This window comes from Oncorhynchus mykiss, chromosome 9, assembly GCF_013265735.2.
Source record: "Oncorhynchus mykiss isolate Arlee chromosome 9, USDA_OmykA_1.1, whole genome shotgun sequence".
Lineage (NCBI taxonomy): Eukaryota > Metazoa > Chordata > Actinopteri > Salmoniformes > Salmonidae > Oncorhynchus > Oncorhynchus mykiss.
The window spans coordinates 13976274-13998763 of NC_048573.1; the positions used below are offsets into that span (position 1 = coordinate 13976274).

The 22490-nt window shown below is 44.4% G+C and overlaps 1 protein-coding gene and 1 long non-coding RNA gene across 2 annotated transcripts in view; both read right to left on the reverse strand.

The window, feature by feature from the left end:
• Positions 1 to 1185: 1185 nt before the first annotated feature.
• Positions 1186 to 10666, reverse strand: LOC110531538. The gene is made up of 11 exons (XM_036989255.1): positions 10634 to 10666; positions 10236 to 10381; positions 9719 to 9848; positions 9620 to 9642; positions 9109 to 9342; positions 8056 to 8260; positions 6788 to 6942; positions 6338 to 6402; positions 4443 to 4541; positions 2051 to 2133; positions 1186 to 1561 (listed from the first exon to the last, which is right to left on the reverse strand). Exons 1-11 carry the CDS (start codon positions 10664 to 10666, stop codon positions 1463 to 1465), a joined length of 1272 nt encoding a protein of 423 aa, XP_036845150.1. The 3' UTR covers positions 1186 to 1462.
• Positions 10667 to 13508: 2842 nt separating this feature from the next.
• The window catches only part of LOC110531539, a 12279-nt gene continuing 3297 nt past the window's right edge, over positions 13509 to 22490 (reverse strand). Inside the window, exons 2-3 of the long non-coding RNA XR_005053429.1 lie at positions 13973 to 14132; positions 13509 to 13798 (exon numbers count right to left, since the gene is read on the reverse strand). This is a non-coding gene — a long non-coding RNA (uncharacterized LOC110531539). The remainder of the gene's footprint in view (positions 13799 to 13972; positions 14133 to 22490) is intronic.

Here is a 22490-nt window from a genome sequence, read left to right on the forward strand (position 1 = left end):
ATCTGTAGAACATTGATGACAAAAGCAACGATGTGGGCGAGTGACGGAGGTGCAAACCGTGAATAAAAGCTACAAGCATATTATTTAGAATAACACATTACACATTTTACACACTATACCTAACCAACGTCATATTGCGTTATTAGCTCATGATCGCAAACAAAACGTTTGTACACTTGGTGAATACAAAAGTATAGCATATATGGAAGAGAAGGATAACAAAATAAATGAATCAAATAGTCACTGAAAAGACCCAACACCCTAACAAACCAGTTTAAGAAACATAGTTTGGTAGTTTCTCCTCACAGCCTTAACAGCTGATTTGATTCTAGGTGCTTGGATGAATAGTTTGGTAGTTTCTCCTCACAGCCTTAACAGCTGATTTGATTCTAGGTGCTTGGATGAATAGTTTGGTAGTTTCTCCTCACAGCCTTAACAGCTGATTTGATTCTAGGTGCTTGGATGAATAGTTTGGTAGTTTCTCCTCACAGCCTTAACAGCTGATTTGATTCTAGGTGCTTGGATGAATAGTTTGGTTCTTATACAATGTTTACATTATCTTTCCGTGTTATTATTTGGTCCAGGCTAGGTCTATGGATAGTAGAGTGCCATTCCTGCCGTTGGTTCATATATGTCACCTGGTTGGTCTATAGGCTACTGTACTGAGCTGTACGATGGCCACAGTGTTAGAACAGTACTCTACTGTCTATACCACAATAAGACTGTCGGCAGTGTGTGTGTGTGTGTGTGTGTGTGTGTGTGTGTGTGTGTGTGTGTGTATGTGTGTGTGTGTGTTCCACACTCTGCATACTGTGTGTGCTCATGCATCCAGGGCCGGACATACTCATTTGCATAGATCCGAATCGCACCTAGTCTAGGCTATACCACATATACGGTCACACAGACATAATCTGCACTACTAACATCCCAACCAACCTGCATTGTATAAACGGCATCATGAAAGGATATATTTTAATGAAGTCCAATAAAGCCACTATACGCTATAGTACACACACACACACACACACGCACACACACGCACACGCACGCACACGCACACACACACACACACACACATACACAGACACGCATACACACGCATACACACACACACGCATACACACACATGCACGCCCGCACACAAACACACACGCATACACACACACGCATACACACATACACATACACACGCATACACACACACATACACACACACACATACACACACACGCATACACACGCATACACACACGCATACACACACACGCATACACACACTAGGCCATGGCTGCCAGTCAGTGGTTCAGACAGAGTGGTTTGGCCTAGCGGGGAGCCGCAGAGAGAGGACAATGCTCCTTCTGTGTGGCTGGAGTGTCCACGATATCAATGACTCTGCGAGCAACTGTGTCCGGCCGATCCAACATGGCCACCACAGCAGGCTCTGTTGATGCTAGATCCTGGGTTAGTTAGAGCCGTAATGTCTCTTTGTTTGCTTTATGTTCAGTTTCACCCTTATGTAAATGTAAAATGTAAGTTGTTTTTTGAGTCCGGAATCCAGTTTCTGGACAGAAAGGGATGAGAGTTAACAGAGAGAGGTTGAGAAAGGCTTGGGTGTTAGATGTTTGCCAGAAAGAGTTCTGTGGCACATATATTCAGGTAGAGTAAGATTGAGTCATCTCAATACAGTCTTCTCTAGAAGAGAATGTAGATTACAAGGCGGCTGGTTTGGAAGTTAAAAGGAGAGAGAGAGAGAGGGGGGGGGGATTGCGGGTTGACAGGGCAGAAGGAAGGAAAGGAAGAGAAAAGGAGATATAGAGGAACAGATAGAGATGACAGTAGGTGTAAGATAAGATCACTCGTGTTGGTCGCTGAGATCAAGATTACACTGCAGTGGAAGGAGACTGATGCTGTAGAGACAAACAGCAACCATAGCATTTAAAGCACAGTGTGAATGTGGTTGCGTGTGTATATGTGTGTGTATGTGTGTGTCAGCCTGGGTGCAAGCGTGTGTGTGAGTGAGTGAGTGTGGGTATGAGTGTGTGTAACTCACCTGTGTGTGTCCCCTCCCAGATGCTGGGGATTCCCCCTCCTTCTGACTGCCAACAGAGGAGGAGTCTAAACAGCTACTGTGAACTATAGAAAGAGAGTGAGCGAAAGAGAGGGAGAGCAAGAGAGCGAATGAGTGAATGAGAAAGGGAGATAAAGAGGGATATGGAGACAGAGACAGAGAGAGAGAGCAAGAGAGACAGCGAGAGAAATACTGAAAGGATGAGGGAGGGAGGGAGGGAGGGAGGGAGGGAGGGAGGGAGGGAGGGAGGGAGGGAGGGAGGGAGGGAGGGAGGGAGGGAGGGAGGGAGGGAGGGAGGGAGGGCAAGAAAAAGAGATAGAGAGGTGGTGGGGGAGGGTCAGTGGCCTGCCAATAAAGTGTTTATAATGAAATTAAAATTGGATCACCGCAGAAAGACAGAGGACAATTCTATAAAGTGAAAATTACTATTCACAGGGAGATACAGTTGAAGTCAGAAGTTTACATACAATTTGGTTGGAGTCATTAATTTTAAAACTCGTTTCTCAACCACTCCACAATTTTCTTGTTAACAAACTATAGTTTTGGCAAGTCGGTTAGGATATCAACTTTGTGCATGTCACAAGTAATTTTCCAACAATTGTTTACAGACAGATTATATCACTGTATCACAATTCCAGTGGGTCAGAGATTTACATACACTAAGTTGACTGTGCCTTTAAACAGCTTAGAACATTTCTGTCACGACTTCCTCCGAAGTTGGTCCCTCTCCTTGTTTGGGCGACGTTCGGCGGTCGACGTCACCGGTCTTCTAGCCATCGCCGATCCACCTTTAATTTTCCATTTGTTTTGTCTTGTCTTCCCACTCACCTGGTTTCAATTTCCATCAATTACATGTTGTGTATTTAACCCTATGTTCCCCACATGTCCTTGTACGGTATTGTTTATTGTAAGTGCCTGTGCACGTTATGACTGGTGTGCGTCTGGTTTTGTACCCATTTATTGATAGTTCTGTTTTCCGGTGGTTTTTATTATTAAACTGTGCAGTTAGAAACACAGTTTTTGCTCTCCTGCAACTTCTCTGCCGCCAGTACGCACCCCTTACAATTCCAGAAAATGATGTCATGGCTTTAGAAGCTTCTGATAGGCTGATTGACATCATTTGAGTCAATTGGAGGTGTACCTATGGATGTATTTCAAGGCCTACCTTCAAACTCAGTGCCTCTTTGCTTGACATCATGGGAAAATCTAAATAAATCAGCCAAGACCTCCACAAGTCTGGTTCGTCCTTGGGAGCAATTACCAAAATGCCTGAAGGTACCACGTTCATCTGTATAACCAATAGTACGCAAGTATAAACACCATGGGACCAAGCAGCCGCCATACCGCTCAGGAAGGAGACGCGTTCTGTCTCCTAGAGATGAACGTACTTTTGTGCGAAAAGTGCAAATCAATCCCAGAACAACAGCAAAGGACCTTGTGAAGATGCTGGAGGAAACGGGTACAAAAGTATCTATATCCACAGTAAAACTAGTCCTATATCGACATAACCTGAAAGGTCGCTCAGCAAGGAAGAAGCCACCGCTCCAAAACCGCCATAAAAAAGCCAGACCACGGTTTGCAACTGCACATATCATACTTTTTGCAGATTTGTCCTCTGGTCTGATGAAACAAAAATAGAACTGTTTGGCCATAATGACCAGCGTCATGTTGTGGGGGTGGTGCACTTCACAGGAGGGCCTGGTGCACTTCACAAAATAGATGGCTTCATGAGGAGGAAAATGATGTGGATATATTGAAGCAACATCTCAAGACATCAGTAAGGAAGTTAAAGCTTGGTCGCAAATGGGTCTTCCAAATGGACAATGACCCCAAGCATACCTCCAAAGTTGTGGCAAAATGGACAACAAAGTCAAGCTATTGGAGTGGCCGTCACAAAGCCCTGACCTCTATCCTATAGAAAATGTGTGGGCGAGCAAGGAGGCCTTCAAACCTGACTCAGTTACACCAGCTCTGTCAGGAGGAATGGGCCAGAATTCACCCAAATTATTGTGGGAAGCTTGTGGTAGGCTACCCGAAACGTTTGACCCAAGTTAAACAATTTAAAGGCAATGCTACCAAATACTAATTGAGTGTATGTAAACTTCTGACCCACTGGGAATGTGATGAAATAAATACAAGCTGAAATAAATCATTCTCTCTACTATTATTCTGACATTTCACATTCTTAAAATAAAGTGCTGATCCTAACTGACCTAAGACAGGGAATTTTTACTCAGATTGAATGTCAGGAATTGTGAAAAACTGAGTTTAAATGTAGTTGGCTAAGGTGTAGGTAAAGTATCTCGTTTTACTGTGGATAGAGATACATTACACATAATATGGTCCGTTAAGGTGTGTGTGAGTGCATTTGTACCTCTGTCATTCAGACTGTAGATAGAGTCCATTTCAGATGTTTCTGGTGCTCCTGTGACATCTAGCAGTATCTTACTGGACAGACCAATACACATGGTCTCTATCAGACATGAGAGAGAGAGAGAGAGAGAGAGAGGCTTATACATACAGTGGATGCATCTATAAGTAGTAGATGGCAGGAGTAAGATTGGTCACATGACCGTGTGACAGGTTAGAATGAGAAAGGCTAAGTTAGAATGTTGTGAATGAGGGGAGAGAAGGGACAGGTGACTGTTCAGGTGTCATACCTGTGCTATGGATAGTGTGTGTGAGAGGGTAAAGGTCAGGGTTTAGAGGTCGTACCTGTGTTATAGATAGTGTCATGACGTTGTATTGATTAATGTGACAACTGCTGTTCATCGAATAATTAACGGTTTCTAATTACGTGATTAGATGAATCAGGTCATTATTAACTCATTAACCTGGGGTACCATGGGAAAGTTTGGTTTTTATTGAGTTTATATTTCCCAGATTAACTCAAAGAATATCAGAATATTAATTTTACAACAGTCGCTAGTCAATCAATTTCCTCTACAGTCTCATTCTGAACGTCTCATAATCCGGGAATCTGCACAAACCCGAGTCTCACCAAGGAGTTCGTACCACACCAATTGAGTTGATCATTTATTTGCTAACAAGCTAAAATGATATAAGATACACATACACAAGCACACAGTCTAGGCTATTGATTAGAACTTAGTACGATGAACAGGTCCCTAGCGGGCCAACACCATATGACACGTGTTACACACAATGGCGATTTCAAAAGAGAGAGAGATAGAGTACGGGAGAGAAAAACACAATTGGGTGCATTTGTCAGTTATGATTATTTCAACCCTAACCTTGCCCCAAACTACCGCTCTTATGGGTCAGAATATAACAATGTAATTACGTGTTGAAGATCTCTGATGAGGGGTCTTTGCGTGGACCGTGGTTCCGACTTCTCTGATGATGGTCCATCTTCGGTTACCAGGTGTAACTCTCTGTTTCTCCTCACGGTGTCAGTGTCCTTTCTTTTAGTGGTCTGTTTCCTCGCACTTGCTCTGAAAAAGGGGTCTTCGGAGGAGGGCTAATCAGCGTGGGAAGGAAAACAGTGTAGACACACGATTCCTTGGAGAGTGGTGACCGGGTGGTCCTGCTTGAATTCACCCCCGTTAGATACAGCTACTTGTCCGTAGAATAGGTTGTAAAAAGGTTCCTTTGTCCTCCTCAACCTCGTGTTGCGTTTTGGGTTTGCTGACCACTCAGACCTTGGCTGCAGCTCAGGGTCACTTAGTCTAATATGTTCATTCTTAACTCACAGGTTTTATACCCTCGGGTCAGAAATGGGCGTTTCCGCCTTCAGGGCAAGTTCTCTGGGCGTACCAAGTTATGAGGCAAGGTCTGGATTTTACTCAGCTCCAATTTAGACAACTAACTTCACATTTAATCTTTACAAAAACATTATCTTTTTTCTGAACATTTTCCACACAATGTACAATATGCAAACATCAGGCACATATTAGGAAAACCTTTAACTTTTAATAATATAACAAAACGACATGTTCCATCTATCGTCATGACCACCATTGTGGCTGACGAAACCTATTGTCCCCAAGTCCATTTATTGCATGTTAATGTTCTGAGGCTGGTTCTCCATAGTGAGAGGACAAAGGAATGTTGTCTGCTGCCTTAAGATTTACAATGGGCGTGAGGTGTCATAAACCCCCCCCCACCTCAATGGCTCTCGATCTCTTTCCCTCTGATGAGTGTCAGAGATCTCTCTGTAGGATTGTGGTCCATGGTAACCTTACACGAGCAGGCCAGTCATGACAACAGTGTGACTGAGAGGGTAATGCCAAGGTTTAGAGGTCATACCTGTGTTGTGGGTCCAAAGGAGCTGAGTGATATCGTGTGTCCAGGCTGCCCTCTCCACACTGACACTGCAGCGTCAGGCAGTCCCGGATACGGATACGGAGATAGAGAAAGAGAGAAAGAGAGAGAGAAAGAGAGAGAGAGAGAGAGAGCGAGAGAGAGAGAGAGAGAGAGAGAGAGAGAGAGAGAGAGAGAGAGAGAGAGACAGACAGACAGACAGACAGACAGACAGACAGACAGACAGACAGACAGACAGAGAGAGAGAGAGAGACATACATACAGTGGATGCATCTTTTTCTCATATAACTGCAGTTTTGAAGTTATGTCATTTCTCTGTAGGTGTCGTGTTTATTTGAGAACATACGTGTGTGTGAGCATGTGTGTCATTGTGAACTGCATGTATGTGTGTGTGTTTGCATACAGCGTTCCTATGTCTGAGTCGGTGTCTGTTACCTTGGTGCTGTGTTTGAAGCTGTAGGCGGTGTGTCCCAGGCTCTTCTGCTTGGTGAAGACGATGAGGGGTTGATAGAGGAACACACCCCGGTCTTCTTCCTCCTGGTCCTCCCACACACCTGACTCACCAGCTCTCCACGCTCCGCCACCGGGTCCTAACAGACGCACACACATAGGCAAGCACACGCATGTAAGGAAACGCCCACACACACACACACACACACACACACACACACACACACACACACACACACACACACACACACGTGTCATGTAAACACTACAACAACATACTGACTGTCAGATCATGACCTATAATTTACCACACTTACACACACAGACATGCACAGTTTACCATCCCCCAAACCGCTTCATGTTGTATTTTGACCTGTCCAGTGATGTGAGGGTCATGTAACATGAGCGGTGTCAAACCTCCTCCACCACTCAGTTCTTTAGCTAGCTACCTCTCAGAGAGCTGTGTATCAAACCTCCACCACTCAGTTATTTAGCTAGCTACCTCTCAGAGAGCTGTGTGTCAAACCTCCTCCACCACTCAGTTCTTTAGCTAGCTACCGCTCAGACAGCAGTGTGTCAAACCTCCTCCACCACTCAGTTCTTTAGCTAGCTACCGCTCAGGGAGCTGTGTGTCAAACCTCCTCCACCACTCAGTTATTTAGCTAGCTACCGCTCAGAGAGCTGTGTGTCAAACCTCCTCCACCACTCAGTTCTTTAGCTAGCTACCGCTCAGGGAGCTGTGTGTCAAACCTCCTCCACCACTCAGTTCTTTAGCTAGCTACCGCTCAGGGAGCTGTGTGTCAAACCTCCTCCACCACTCAGTTATTTAGCTAGCTACCGCTCAGAGAGCTGTGTGTCAAACCTCCTCCACCACTCAGTTATTTAGCTAGCTACCGCTCAGAGAGCTGTGTGTCAAACCTCCTCCACCACTACCTCTCAGCTAGCTACCTCTCTGTGTGAGTCTCAATGTCTTCATGTGTGAGTGTGTGTTAACATGCCATCCTATGTTTATGCATGTGCGTGTGTGTATGTATGTGTGTGAGTGTTTGTGTGCACCCTATTCCCTATATAGAGCACTACTGCCCTATGATCAAAAGAAAGGCACTATATAGGGAATATGGTGCCATTTGAGACACAATAGTTTAGGGTTGAAACCTTGTCACTAGTCTGGGAGCGTTATACCAGTGTTGGGATTAATCTATACTAATCTAAATCTAATCTAATCTAGATTAATCTAAGTCTGGCATTCTCACCGGACACCCGACGATGAGGTCGCTGGCCCGGAGGTCCTCACCGTGGCGCTGGGCGTGTCTGAGGACGGAGAGGAAGGAGTCAGAGGCGTGGTTTAGCCCTCCCAGTTCCTCCAGAACATCACAGTACTGTTCCAGTCTGTGTAGGGGACTGGAGACAGTGGGGGAAGGACAGGAGGGAGAGAGGAGGGGTGGCAAGGAGTCTGAGCTGGGGAGGGACGAGGAGGAGGAGAGGGGAAGGAGAGGACTTCAGCCATCTATGGTCATTACCATCAATCTCATTTTTTTTCTTCACATAACATAAAAATGATCAACTTGCAACTCCAGTCCATAAAGCAAAACTACAAATACAAAAAAAATCCTATTAAATATACAGATTTGGCCAAGCCTCCCACCAAATCATCATCATCATCATCATTGTTATCACATCATCATTTTCATGATACAGTACTTTTAGGCATCTTCTACTGCCACCCTGTGGTCGTTTTAGATAACTACAGTGAACATTCTACCCTCAGATCTCAGCCAATACCATCTGTGTGATGTTCTCCTTGTTTACTCAGTTTAAAGCTGTGATCAGACATTGCCCTGTGTATGTATCAGACGGGCTATTATAATATATTGAAAGTCTGGTGATTGGTTTTAGGGTAATCCAACATTAATGAGTTATTTCAGGGTATACAATGCAGTGCTAATTGCATTTACTATATGAAACAGCTCAAAATCCCAGCCATTATTATGAGCTTTCCTCCCCTCACCAGCCTCCACTGATGCTGTAATAATGTTTTTTGAATGGAACATTTTCTTACCTTGAAGAAGTCTGCAGCCTAAGTGACCAACAAGGAGTCCACTTCTGGTTTGGTCCTTACTATATGCAGTGAGGGTACTGGAGAAACACCTATCTCTTTGTATGAGAGGGAGAAAGAGGGATAAAGAGTGAGCGAGAGCCAGAGAGAAAGAGGGGGAGAGATAGAATAAAGTAGTCAATTTCTTCTTCTTCGACTTCTCGATGGCGCTGCCCGTGCTAAAATATCCCTCTATCCAACTCTATGTGACCCACTCACACGTTTACTGAAGAGGTCCTGTTTCAGCAGACTCTGCAGTAGAGCTCCCTCCATGGCTGGGAGGAGGTACTGCGAGTGGAAGGCGCTGAAGCTGGCCAAGTTGTGGAAAAGGAGGTCTGCTTCCCCCCGGAGGGGGGACGGGGTGTCTGGACCCTCCAAGAGGGGCAGGTAGGTCTCCTCCACACCCGTTAACACGGCCACGTACTGCCTCCCTGAACTCAGCATCCTACACCATAATAGATAGAGCTTGCTGTAGGGAGAAAGAGGGGGGGGGGGGGTAGAGGATGAAGGGAGTGGATGAGGAGGGGAAAGAAGGGGTTGGGGAGAAAGGTAAATGGGGGGAATCAGAAAGAGAGAGGAAGTGGGAAGAGGAAGAGGAATAGCGAAAGAGATGGAGGGAGATAGAGGAAGGGATGACAGAGATTAGGGAAAGAGAGAAAGCGGAGGGAAGGAGTAAAGAGAGGGATCCCCCTACACTCCTCCTCCCCCATCCCTCCACCTACTCCCTCTCTCTCCAGTCTTCCCTCTGTGATACAACACAACACAGTACAACACTATACTAGTGTTCCATTTCATTCAGATCTTCCCTCCCTCTCTCCTACCTTTTCCAGTTTGTCCACCATGTCAGCCAATCGACCGAGGACTTCCAGGTCGCTGCCTCTGTGATTGGACACATGTACGAGGCGGTGGAGGGCGTTGTCCACACTATCATAGAGGTTAGAGGTCGCAGCCCTGAGGGGCACAGGGTTCAAAGGTCATAAAGGATATGATTATATAGGAGTGAATCCTAACTTCCACTTCAGTCGAATTTTCACTCCCATTGACATCATATGACTCAGTTAATATTTGACTTAGTGTAAGTTAGGATTAATTGATTTAATGAAAGAGATAGAAGATTGATGTGTTATAATAGGAACCGTTTTCAAATACATTTCTCATACGTTATATCCATGATAGGATCATCTATTTTAATTACATTTTCATTTGGACACACTGATGGGACAGGGTCATGGATATGTACTAGAGAGCTCATCTATCTTTGCAAATGCCACTTCTGTGACAGCATTGAGGGAAAGTGTGCCTTCTATCCAACTCTATGGACAGGGTAGCTGGTGGTACCTGCAGTCTGGGGATCGCTGTGCCAGTCCTGATGTGGTCAGCTCTGCCAGCCAGGCCCCGCCCTTCAGCTGCAGCTCAGTCAGCCGTTGGTCGACGAGGACGCTCGTCATCAGCTCTCTGTGTTTATCCACACTCAGGGGAACAGTCTGGAAAAGAGACCAAAAAATAATCTGGTAAACATTGTGTTGTTAAGCAAGATGGTTCACGCTCAGAAAGTATGTGACATTTACACAAAATGTGTTCAACTTTTTTCATAAGTTCACTCAAAAGTTGTTGTTTTTCTTCTAAAATCCATTTGATGATAATTGTTAGTATTTCACCCCATAACACCTCATTGACTTGTGTGCTACCATGTTAAACCACACAGAAGCAGTGGTATAGTAATACACATAGCATACCTTGATACAGTCTGGTAGTGGTGATGTGTCCATAGACTGCAGTTCACCCTCCAACAGAGAGAGGGCGCTCTCACAACACTCAGTCAGACTCAACACTCTAAAAGCAAAAACAGGACTGGAGTAACTTAGTACAGTTAGTCTACAGTTCAAATGGCACCCTATTCCCTGTAGTGAACTGTTATTGACCAGAGCACTACTTTTGACCAGGGACACAACCTATAATAGTTCATACTTCACATGACATAAAAAGGCTTGATGGTGAAAACATTGATATGGCTGATTTCATATCTAAGGAAATAATGTTTGCGATATCAGGCTGTCTTGTTCATTCAAGTCACATGACTCGAGTAATATACAATGTTGTGTGTGTGTGTGTGTGCACATGAATGCATGCCTTCCTGAGTGTGTGTGTGTACGCTGTGCTGTGTGCGTGTGTGACTGTAAATCAATTTGAGATAAGTATAAATAAACAAAACATTCCTGCCTGTCTCGGTCTCCCAAGACCGAGACCAAGACCAAATGCCAATAGTGGCATATTGATTGAGCTGCATATGGAATCTGAATTGATTTGAGAAAGAATAGGCTTTATGACTGTAAGTCTTGGCATTCAAAGAGCTAAACTTGATATTCTGAGTGCTAGAAACATGCTAGGAAGAGACTCTCTCTCTCTCTCTCTCTCTCTCTCTCGTCGGTCTCTGTGTCCCTGCCCCTCCCTCCATCCCGCTTTCCCTCCCTCCCTCTCCAGTCTGAAAGCCAGTTAGAATGGCAGTGTTTATAGTCTCCATCCATCTCCAGGGGCAGCTACTGCCTGTCTACATACCTGTCCCTCGCACCGTGTGCACACACACACACACACACACACACACACACACACAAAGACAGAGATAAAAGGGAATTACATTTAGTGTGACAAGCGATAGTGTTAGAATTCATTTGAATTCTTTATTTGGCTTTATATGACCACCCAGTATATCACACACACACACACACACACACACAGACACACACACACACACACACACACACACACACACACACACCCAGGAGAGTCTATTCACCTTTATATAGCCACCCAGGAGAGTCCATTCACCTTTATATAGCCACCCAGGAGAGTCCATTCACCTTTATATAGCCACCCAGGAGAGTCCATTCACCTTTATATAGCCACCCAGGAGAGTCCATTCACCTTTATATAGCCACCCAGGAGAGTCCATTCACCTTATATAGAGAGCCTTGATAGTCCATTCACCTTTATATAGCCACCCAGGAGAGTCCATTCACCTTTATATAGCCACCCAGGAGAGTCCATTCAACTTTATATAGCCACCCAGGAGAGTCCATTCACCTTTATATAGCCACCCAGGAGAGTCCATTCACCTTTATATAGCCACCCAGGAGAGTCCATTCACCTTTATATAGCCAGCCTTGATAGTCCATTCACCTTTATATAGCCACCCAGGAGAGTCCATTCACCTTTATATAGCCACCCAGGAGAGTCCATTCACCTTTATATGGCCACCCAGGAGAGTCCATTCACCTTTATATAGCCACCCAGGAGAGTCCATTCACCTTTATATAGCCACCCAGGAGAGTCCATTCACCTTTATATAGCCACCCAGGATATCACACACACACACACTCCACTCCACTTCCCTCATTAATCATCGGTATCACTCCATTTGACCTCTGACCCTGTTACTTTAATGGTAAATTATGTTTTTATAGAGCACACTATACTTCATCCTCCTTTCTTATCGTCCCTTCAATGATAAATGTTGCTGTGTGTGTGTGTGATGTGATGTGTGTGTGTGTCTATGCCTTCTAGACTGTGGGGAGACTCCTGCTGCTGCTCCTTCACCAGAATGAGGACAGAGCCAAGACCTCCCGGTACTACAGCCTGGACCACACACACACACACACACACACACACACACACACACACACACACACACACACACACACACACACACACACACACACACACACACACACTCATCATAGGATGCCCTTTCAATGTAAACACATGATGATACGCATATTAACAAAACACACACGTTTAAACATTCTTCAACATTTAACTCCTTCTCCCCGGAATTGTTTCAGTGCCGCGAGGCAGAGAGTGGAGGGCTGTCCACTATCACTGTAAAACCTCTCTCTTCAACAGAAGGGCTGATGGAGAGAGAAAGATAGATGAGAGAGAAGAAGAGCGAGAGGGAGAAAGAGAGAGAGGGAGAAAGAGAGAGAGGAAGAGAGAGAGGAAGAAAGAGAGAGAGGAAGAGAGAGAGGCAGGAAGAGAGAAAGGGAGAAAGAGAGAGAAAGGAAGAGAGAGAGGAAGAGAGAGAGAAAGAGAGAGAGAAAGAGAGAGAGGAAGAGAGAGAGGCAGAAAGAGAGAGAGAGGAAGAGAGAGAGGGAGAAAGAGAGAGAAAGGAAGAGAGAGAGAAAGAGAGAGAGAAAGAGAGAGAGGGAGAAAGAGAGAGAGGAAGAGAGAGAGGGAGAAAGGGAGAGAGAGGATGAGAGAGAGGGAGAAAGAGAGAGAGGATGAGCAGATAAAGTGCATAAAGTGAAACATTGAACTTTAACTTTCAATTTCTGTCAAAAACCATTGTAAAACTAATCTGGCACCAGCCTGTTTAGCTATCGTTCCACTCCTTGTCATGGCTAACTGGGGGATGAGAACAGCCAGGGGATTCTGACAGAGTTTAGTCCTCACAGCACTACAGACAGGAGGAAGGCAAGGAAGGGCTTTTTTCATAACATGGGATAAAGTAGGTAGATACCGGATAGGTTACATCTGCTGTGGTGCAGTTTATGGGGCTAAATCTTTGGCACATGACACACACACTAAATGTCATTCTCTTTTATCTTGGAGTACAAAGAGTGGAATGTTAGCTAAACAGAAGGTACCCAGGCTACTACAAAACCACTATATAAAGTATCACAGAGTTTTTTACACTGCCAGTAGTGCTGTGAGTGTTACGCTATAAAGGGTCCCCCCAGACTAGACTGTAATATTGTACTGACAGAGTTTGACATAGTGACAGGTGATTTACAGGGTTACCCTGTGATAGCAGGCTAAGACACGGCCCATCTCATCCTCACGGCAACCGTCCTCAGGGAGGTGCGTTTCAGTGACGACAACCGCTCGTCCCAGCCAGTCCACCGTACCTACGGACAGAGAGGGAGAGAGAGGGTGGGGGAAAAGAGAGAGAGACAAGAGAGCGGTGGAGGGTAATGGCATGAGAGGTTAAGGGAGAGGTATGGATGAAAGGAAAGTACCAGTAAAGGGCTAAACTGATGGAATGATAGAAGTAAACGAGATGGATATAAAAGACAAGTCACCTGACAACATCAGCTTTCCTGATCGGAGACGCTCTTTGGGAATTGGAGGTGTGTTGGGTCATTGTCTTGTTAAGGTGTCATTGTCCAACCTGGAGGTGTGTTGGGTCATTGTCCTGTTAAGGTGTCATTGTCCAACCTGGAGGTGTGTTGGGTCATTGTCCTGTTGAAAAACAAATGATAGTCCCACTAAGCCCAAACCAGATGGAATGGTGTATCGCTGCAGAATGCTGTGGTAGCCATGCTGGTTAAGTGTGCCTTGAATTTTAAATAAATCACTGACAGTGTCACCAGCAAAGCACCCCCACACCATCACACCTCCTCCTCCATGCTTCACGGTGGTAACGGCTCACCTAGGGGTCATGACAAGGACTGTGCAGATGTTTGATGAATTCAAATATTTGATCATGCTTATGTTATATTAATAGAAGGGGAGGGGTTATACGATCCCTCCCTCCTTACATTTATAGGGTCCTAGACTACAGATTAACATTATATATACATTATGATGTTTTAATATTGTCCCACAGTTGTTTTCTAATTCTCTCTCTCTGCCTCATTATAAAGAGACTCCTCTGAGAAATGTGTGACTGTGAAGAAGGAGCTCTGCAGGGGAGAGGGGAAGATAAGAGACTAGTCAGACATTCCACAATAAATCAACTTGGGGGATTGGACATTTACTGCTGAGGCCTTAGAAAACACTGAACTATTGTATCTATTGCAAGTTAGTATAGCTGTGTATGCATGGTCTTGGTATGAGGAGTAGCAGGTAATGACGTATGCAGTGACATCACAGGGGGTTGACTACAATCATGATAAAACCAACGTGGACTTTTCCTATAGGGCAGAACTTACTCGGAAACATGCGTTATGTTCCTGAATGTCAACGTCTGTCTAAAATTGCATTAATAAAGGTTTTTGAATGATTTATTTAAAGATATTGTCAAAATAATAATTTCACCAATGAGCCAATGATTGACAAGGACGAAAGGAACGAACCCTAAAAGTGGGAAACACACATGCAGAGATCATCTATTCACCCACACTGCGTCTCACAAAGACACGGCGGTTGGAACCAAAAATCTCCAATTTGGACTCATCAGACCAAAGGACAGATTTCCACCAGTCTAATGACTATGGCTCGTGTTTCTTGGCCCAAGCAAGTCTCTTCTTATTGTTGGTGTCCTTTAGTTGTGGTTTCTTTGCAGCAATTCGACCATGAAGGCCTGATTCACGCTGTCTCCTGTGAACAGTTGATGTTGAGATGTGTCTGTTACTTGATCTCTGTGTAGCATTTATTTGGGCTGCAATTTCTGAGGCTTGTAACTCTGCTGAACTTATCCTCTGCATCAGAGGTAACTCTGGGTCTTCCTTTCCTGTGGCGGTCCTCATTTGAACCAGTTTCATCATAGCGCTTGATGGTTTTTGCACCTGTACTTGAAGAAACTTTCAAACTTTCAAAGAACAGGACCACGCTGAGATGTTTTGGAACCTCTCCTCCTCTATCTCCCCCTTCACCCACACACTCACTCTCCTCCTCTATCCCCCCCCCCCCACACACACACACTCATTCAGAGTGGTCTCTCTTTTCATTGTCGCTCAGCAGAGCATGAGTCATGACACACTTTCCCACTAACACAGTGAAACGACTGCCCTCTTTCATTCTCTCCCTCACTCGCCTGCACCCAACTCCTCTCTCTCTCTCTCTCTCTCTCTCTCTCTCTCTCTCTCTCTCTCTCTCTCTCTCTCTCTCTCTCTCTCTTTCTCCTCATCCGCTCCCTCTCTTCTCCCTTTCTTCAAGTGCACAGGAGTCTCATATGGAAAAAAATAGTGTCATGACTCATGCTGCACTGAGCAACAATGAAAAGAGAGACCACTCTGAATGAGTGTGTGTGTGTGTGTGTGTGTGAGTTTGTGTGTGTGTGTGTGTGTGTGTGTGTGTGTGTATGTGTGTGTGTGTGTGTGTGTGTGAGTTTGTGTGTGTGTGTGTGTGTGTGTGTGTGTGTGTGTGTGTGTGTGTGTGTGTGTGTGTGTGTGTGTGTGTGTGTGTGTGTATGTGTGTGTGTGTGTGTGTGTGTGTGTGTGTGTGTGTGTGTGTGTGTGTATGTGTGTGTGTGTGTGTGTGTGTGTGTGTGTGTACTCACACAGGCATGCTGCTGTTGTTTGTGTAGAAGGTGCTTGGCAGGGAGTAAGCTGTGTTCTTTAGCCTTGCTCATTACCTGTATATAGCCTCGCTATTGTTGTCTTACTGCTGCTGTTTAATTATTTGTTACTTTTATTTCTTAATCTTTTTTTAAGGTATTTTTTATATATATATTTTTTTAACTGCATTGTTGGTTAGAGCTTGTAAGTAAGTATTTCACTGTTGTATTCGGCGCATGTGACACATAAACTTTGATTTGATTTGACACACAAACATGTACAGAAAGGCAAATACACACTGACCACAGGAGGCTTCTAAGGGGAAAACGGCTCATAATAATGGTTGGAACGGAGCGAACGGAAAGGAAACCATGTGGTTGATATACTTGATACCATTCCATTTATTCCGCTCCAGCTATTAACATGAGCCCTTATTAACCATTACCATCAGCCCTTATTAACCATTAACATGAGCCCTTATTAACCATTACCATGAGCCCTTATTAACCATTACCATGAGCTCGTCTTAACCATTACCACAAGCCCTTATTAACCATTACCACGAGCCCTTATTAACCATTACCACAAGCCCTTATTAACCATTACCACGAGCCCTTATTAACATTACCACAAGCCCTTATTAACCATTACCACGAGCCCTTATTAACCATTACCACGAGCCCTTATTAACCATTACCATGAGCTCGTCTTAACCATTACCACAAGCCCTTATTAACCATTACCACGAGCCCTTATTAACCATTACCACGAGCCCTTATTAACCATTACCACAAGCCCTTATTAACCATTACCACAAGCCCTTATTAACCATTACCACGAGCCCTTATTAACCATTACCATCAGCCCTTATTAACCATTAACATGAGCCCTTATTAACCATTACCATGAGCCCTTATTAACCATTACCATGAGCTCGTCTTAACCATTACCACAAGCCCTTATTAACCATTACCACGAGCCCTTATTAACCATTACCACAAGCCCTTATTAACCATTACCACGAGCCCTTATTAACCATTACCACAAGCCCTTATTAACCATTACCACGAGCCCTTATTAACCATTACCACGAGCCCTTATTAACCATTACCATGAGCCCTTATTAACCATTACCATGAGCTCGTCTTAACCATTACCACAAGCCCTTATTAACCATTACCACGAGCCCTTATTAACCATTACCACGAGCCCTTATTAACCATTACCACAAGCCCTTATTAACCATTACCACAAGCCCTTATTAAACATTACCACGAGCCCTTATTAACCATTACCACGAGCCCTTATTAACAATTACCACAAGCCCTTATTAACCATTACCACGAGCCCTTATTAACCATTACCACGAACCCTTATTAACGATTACCACAAGCCCTTATTAACCATTACCACAAGCCCTTATTAAACATTACCACGAGCCCTTATTAACCATTACCACGAGCCCTTATTAACAATTACCACAAGCCCTTATTAACCATTACCACGAGCCCTTATTAACCATTACCACGAGCCCTTATTAACCATTACCACAAGCCCTTATTAACCATTACCACAAGCCCTTATTAACCATTACCACGAGCCCTTATTAACCATTACCACGAGCCCTTATTAACCATTACCATGAGCCCTTATTAACCATTACCACGAGCCCTTATTAACCATTACCACGAACCCTTATTAACCATTACCACAAGCCCTTATTAACCATTACCACGAGCCCTTATTAACCATTACCATGAGCCCATCTTCATTACCACAAGCTTGTCTTAACCATTACCACAAGCCCTTATTAACCATTACCATGAGCCCATCTTAACCATTACCACGAGCTTGTCTTAACCATTACCACGAGTCCGTCTTAACCATTACCACGAGCCAGTCCTAGCCATTACCACGAGTCCGCCTTAACCATTACCATGAGCCCATCTTAACCATTACCACGAGCTTGTCTTAACCATTACCACGAGTCCGTCTTAACCATTACCACGAGCCCTTATTAACCATTACCATGAGCCCATCTTAACCATTACCACGAGCCAGTCCTAGCCATTACCACGAGCCTATCTTAAGGTGCCACCAACCTCCTGTGAAACAGACATAAACAAATCTCTACACTTAAACATTGTACGCTACTTTTATTACAACTTTATATTTTGGGGATTTGACTATTGATTACTATTGATTACAAGTGATTAATATTAATATTGATATTTGTACTGCACTGAAGGGGGGAGCTCGCAAGTAAACATTTCACTGTACCGTTTATACCTGCCGTATCCTGTGCATGTGATGAATAAACTTTTATTCAATTCGATACATACAGTCTATACATGTTTATCCAGCCTACAAATGTTTATCCAGTCTATAAATGTTTATCCAGTCTATACATGTTTATCCAGTCTATAAATGTTTATCCAGCCTACAAATGTTTATCCAGTCTATAAATGTTTATCCAGTCTATACATGTTTGTCCAGTCTATAAATGTTTATCCAGTCTATACATGTTTATCCAGTCTATAAATGTTTATCCAGTCTATACATGTTTATCCAGTCTATAAATGTTTATCCAGCCTACAAATGTTTATCCAGTCTACAAATGTTTATCCAGTCTATACGGCAGGTTGCCTAGTGGTTAGAGCATTGGGCCAGTAACCAAAAGGTTGCTGGATCGAATCCCTGAGCTGCTGAGGTAAAGATCTGTCGTTCTGCCTCTGAGCATAGCAGTTAACCCACTGTCCCCCGCACCTCTCTGGTGCAGTCCCCCGCAGCCCCACACCTCTCTGGTGCAGTCCCCCACACCTCTCTGGTGCAGTCCCCTGCACCCCCGCACCTCTCTGGTGCAGTCCCCCGCACCCCCGCACCTCTCTGGTGCAGTCCCCCGCACCCCCGCACCTCTCTGGTTGGGTTAAATGCGGAAGACACATTTCAGCCATCATCATGGAGTGCTTTGCGAGGCTAGTTAAGGATTATTTCACTGCCACCCTAGACCCATTTCAGTTTTTTTCTGAGGCATTGACATGACAAAACGGCACACTTTAGAGTAGCCTTTTTTTGTACCCAGCGCAAGGTGCACCAGTGTTTATTTATTTATTTTTTCCTTCATTTAACTAGGCAAGTCAGTTAAGCAGTTCTTATTTTCAATGACGGCCTTGGAACAGTGGGTTAACTACCTAGTTCAGGGGCAGAACGACAAATGTTTACCTTGTCAGCTCGGGGATTCAATCTAGCAACTTTTCGGTTACAAGTCTAACACTCTAACCACTAGGCTAGCTGCCGCCCCAACAGGTCCACAGATGACGCAATCGCCATCACACTGCACACTGCCCTGTCCCATCTGGACAAAAATAATACCTATGTAAGAATGCTGTTCATTGATTAGAGCTCAGCATTCAACACCATAGTACCCTCCAAGCTCATCATCAAGCTGGAGGCCCTGGGTCTCAACCCCTCCCGGTGCAACTGGGTCCTGGAGTTTCTGACGGGCCGCCCCCAGGTGGTGAAGGTAGGAAACAACATCTCCACTTCGATGATCCTCAACACTGGAGCCCCACAAGTGTGTGTGCTCTCAGTCCTCTCCTGTACTTCCTGTTCACCCACGACTGCGTGGCCACGCACACCTCCAACTCAATCATCAAGTTTGCAGATGACACAACAGTAGTGGGCTTGATCACCAACAACGACGAGACAGCTTACAGGGAGGAGGTGAGGGCACTCGGAGTGTGGTGTCAGGAAAACAAGCTCTCAGTCAACAAAACAAAGGAGATAATCGTGGACTTCAAGAAACAACAGAGGGAGCACCCCCTATCCACATCGAAGGGACAGCAGTTGAGAAGCTGGAACGTTTTATGTTCCTGGGCGTACACATCACAGACAAACTGAAATGTTCCACCCACACAGACAGTGTGGTGAAGAAGGCACAATAGCGCCTATTCAACCTCAGGAGGCTGAAGAAATGTGGCTTGTCACTGAAAATCCTGACAAACTTTTACAGATGCACAATCGAGAGCATCCTGTCGGACTGCACCGCCCTCAACCGCAAGGCTACTGCTATGTCTGTGTCTGTCTCTGTGTCTGTATGTTAAACAGACGGCTTGTCCCGCTTACTCACACACACACTGCCTGTTGCATGGTCTGGGGAGTTTAAAACAATTCCTGGAGTTCCAGTGGACGCTGAATGTGTCCCAAATGGCATTTGGGACGCATCCTATGACCTCTGCAGATTGGGCTACCTCCCACTCACACACTCACTCAGTATTGCTCCCTCTCAGCCACCAATAGTATGAAAATGTATGCACACACACACAAACACACACACACACCATGTAGGTCTGCCAAAGAGGTTGAGGGTGACACAGAAGAGAGCACACAACAACACAGTGTTTATTTTTCTACAGGACTGTTTTTTCTTCCTATCCATGTTTTCTCTCCATACTCTGTTTTACCTCTCTCCTTTCATAATGTCCCCTCTTTTCTCCATAATCTGTTTACCTCTCTCCTTTCATAATGTCCCCTCTTTTCTCCATACTCTGTTTTACCTCTCTCCTTTCATAATGTCCCCTCTTTTCTCCATACTCTGTTTTACCTCTCTCCTTTCATAATGTCCCCTCTTTTCTCCATACTCTGTTTTACCTCTCTCCTTTCATAATGTCCCCTCTTTTCTCCATACTCTGTTTTACCTCTCTCCTTTCATAATGTCCCCTCTTTTCTCCATACTCTGTTTTACCTCTCTCCTTTCATAATGCCCCCTCTTTTCTCCATACTCTGTTTTACCTCTCTCCTTTCATAATGTCCCCTCTTTTCTCCATACTCTGTTTTACCTCTCTCCTTTCATAATGTCCCCTATTTTCTCCATACTCTGTTTTACCTCTCTCCTTTCATAATGCCCCCTCTTTTCTCCATACTCTGTTTTACCACTCTCCTTTCATAATGTCCCCTCTTTTCTCCATACTCTCTTTACCTCTCTCCTTTCATAATGTCCCCTCTTTTCTCCATACTCTCTTTTACCTCTCTCCTTTCATAATGTCCCCTCTTTTCTCCATACTCTGTTTTACCTCTCTCCTTTCATAATGCCCCCTCTTTTCTCCATACTCTGTTTTACCTCTCTCCTTTCATAATGTCCCCTCTTTTCTCCATACTCTCTTTACCTCTCTCCTTTCATAATGTCCCCTCTTTTCTCCATACTCTCTTTACCTCTCTCCTTTCATAATGTCCCCTCTTTTCTCCATACTCTCTTTACCTCTCTCCTTTCATAATGTCTCCTCTTTTCTCCATACTCTCTTTACCTCTCTCCTTTCATAATGTCCCCTCTTTTCTCCATACTCTGTTTTACCTCTCTCCTTTCATAATGTCCCCTCTTTTCTCCATACTCTCTTTTACCTCTCTCCTTTCATAATGTCCCCTCTTTTCTCCATACTCTGTTTTACCTCTCTCCTACTTTCTTTCTCAAAGTCATCTGACAATAATTATAGTGAGATCCCCCCCCCCCCTCACATAAAAAAAGCATATTATGCAGAGGTTGAAAACATGTAGAGATTTTAGTTAAAAAAAAGACAAATAAATAAAGACACAAAGAAAGAAAGGAGGGGTGGTTAAATTTGTGTCTGGAAAAAGAAAAGGATGGCTGGGGAGAGAGGGGGTTTCTGGGAGATAAAGAAAAGAGTGGAAAGGGGGACCGTAGAGGGAGGGAGGGAAAGAAAAACAAACTATGAAAGAATATGGCTGAACATACAGAAAAGGTTGGAAGTGGAGAGGACTAACAGTCCAATGAGAATCAGAGAGACAGAGAGGAAGAGAGAGGGTGAAGGAAGGTGAGATGAGAGGCAGAAAAAAAGACAGGGAGACTGAACGCAAGAGAACTGCGATACAATGCACGCACAAACTGTGTTACATAAAATGACAGTTGCACCACAGGATTTCTCATCTCTCAAACTAGTGTAACTAAGAGGTCAGCAGATGTCGTCTGGGGTCAGTAGCATGGTTGATTCCGCTGATCTTAGGACAGGAGGTATTAAGAAACAAAAACAACTCTAAATCCACTCTTAAAGCTGCAGAACCGAGTGATTTTCTGAGAAGAGGTGGTTTAATCCTTGATGATTGTAACTAGAGTTCATGGATCACCGGTAATGTGGCCTTGATGACTGGCTATAGGGTCTGGAAAGATTTACTGACTGACTGATCTCGGATGATCTAGATTGATTACAAGTCAACGTTAGCCTGGTCCCAGATGGGTTTGTGCTATTATGCATGACAGCACAAACAGATCTGGGACCAGTTTTAATCCTCTCCCCTCTCTAGCAAGAAGCAGGTCACTAAGATATAATCAATGTCTAAGGTATGCTCTAAGCAGAGATACATAGTG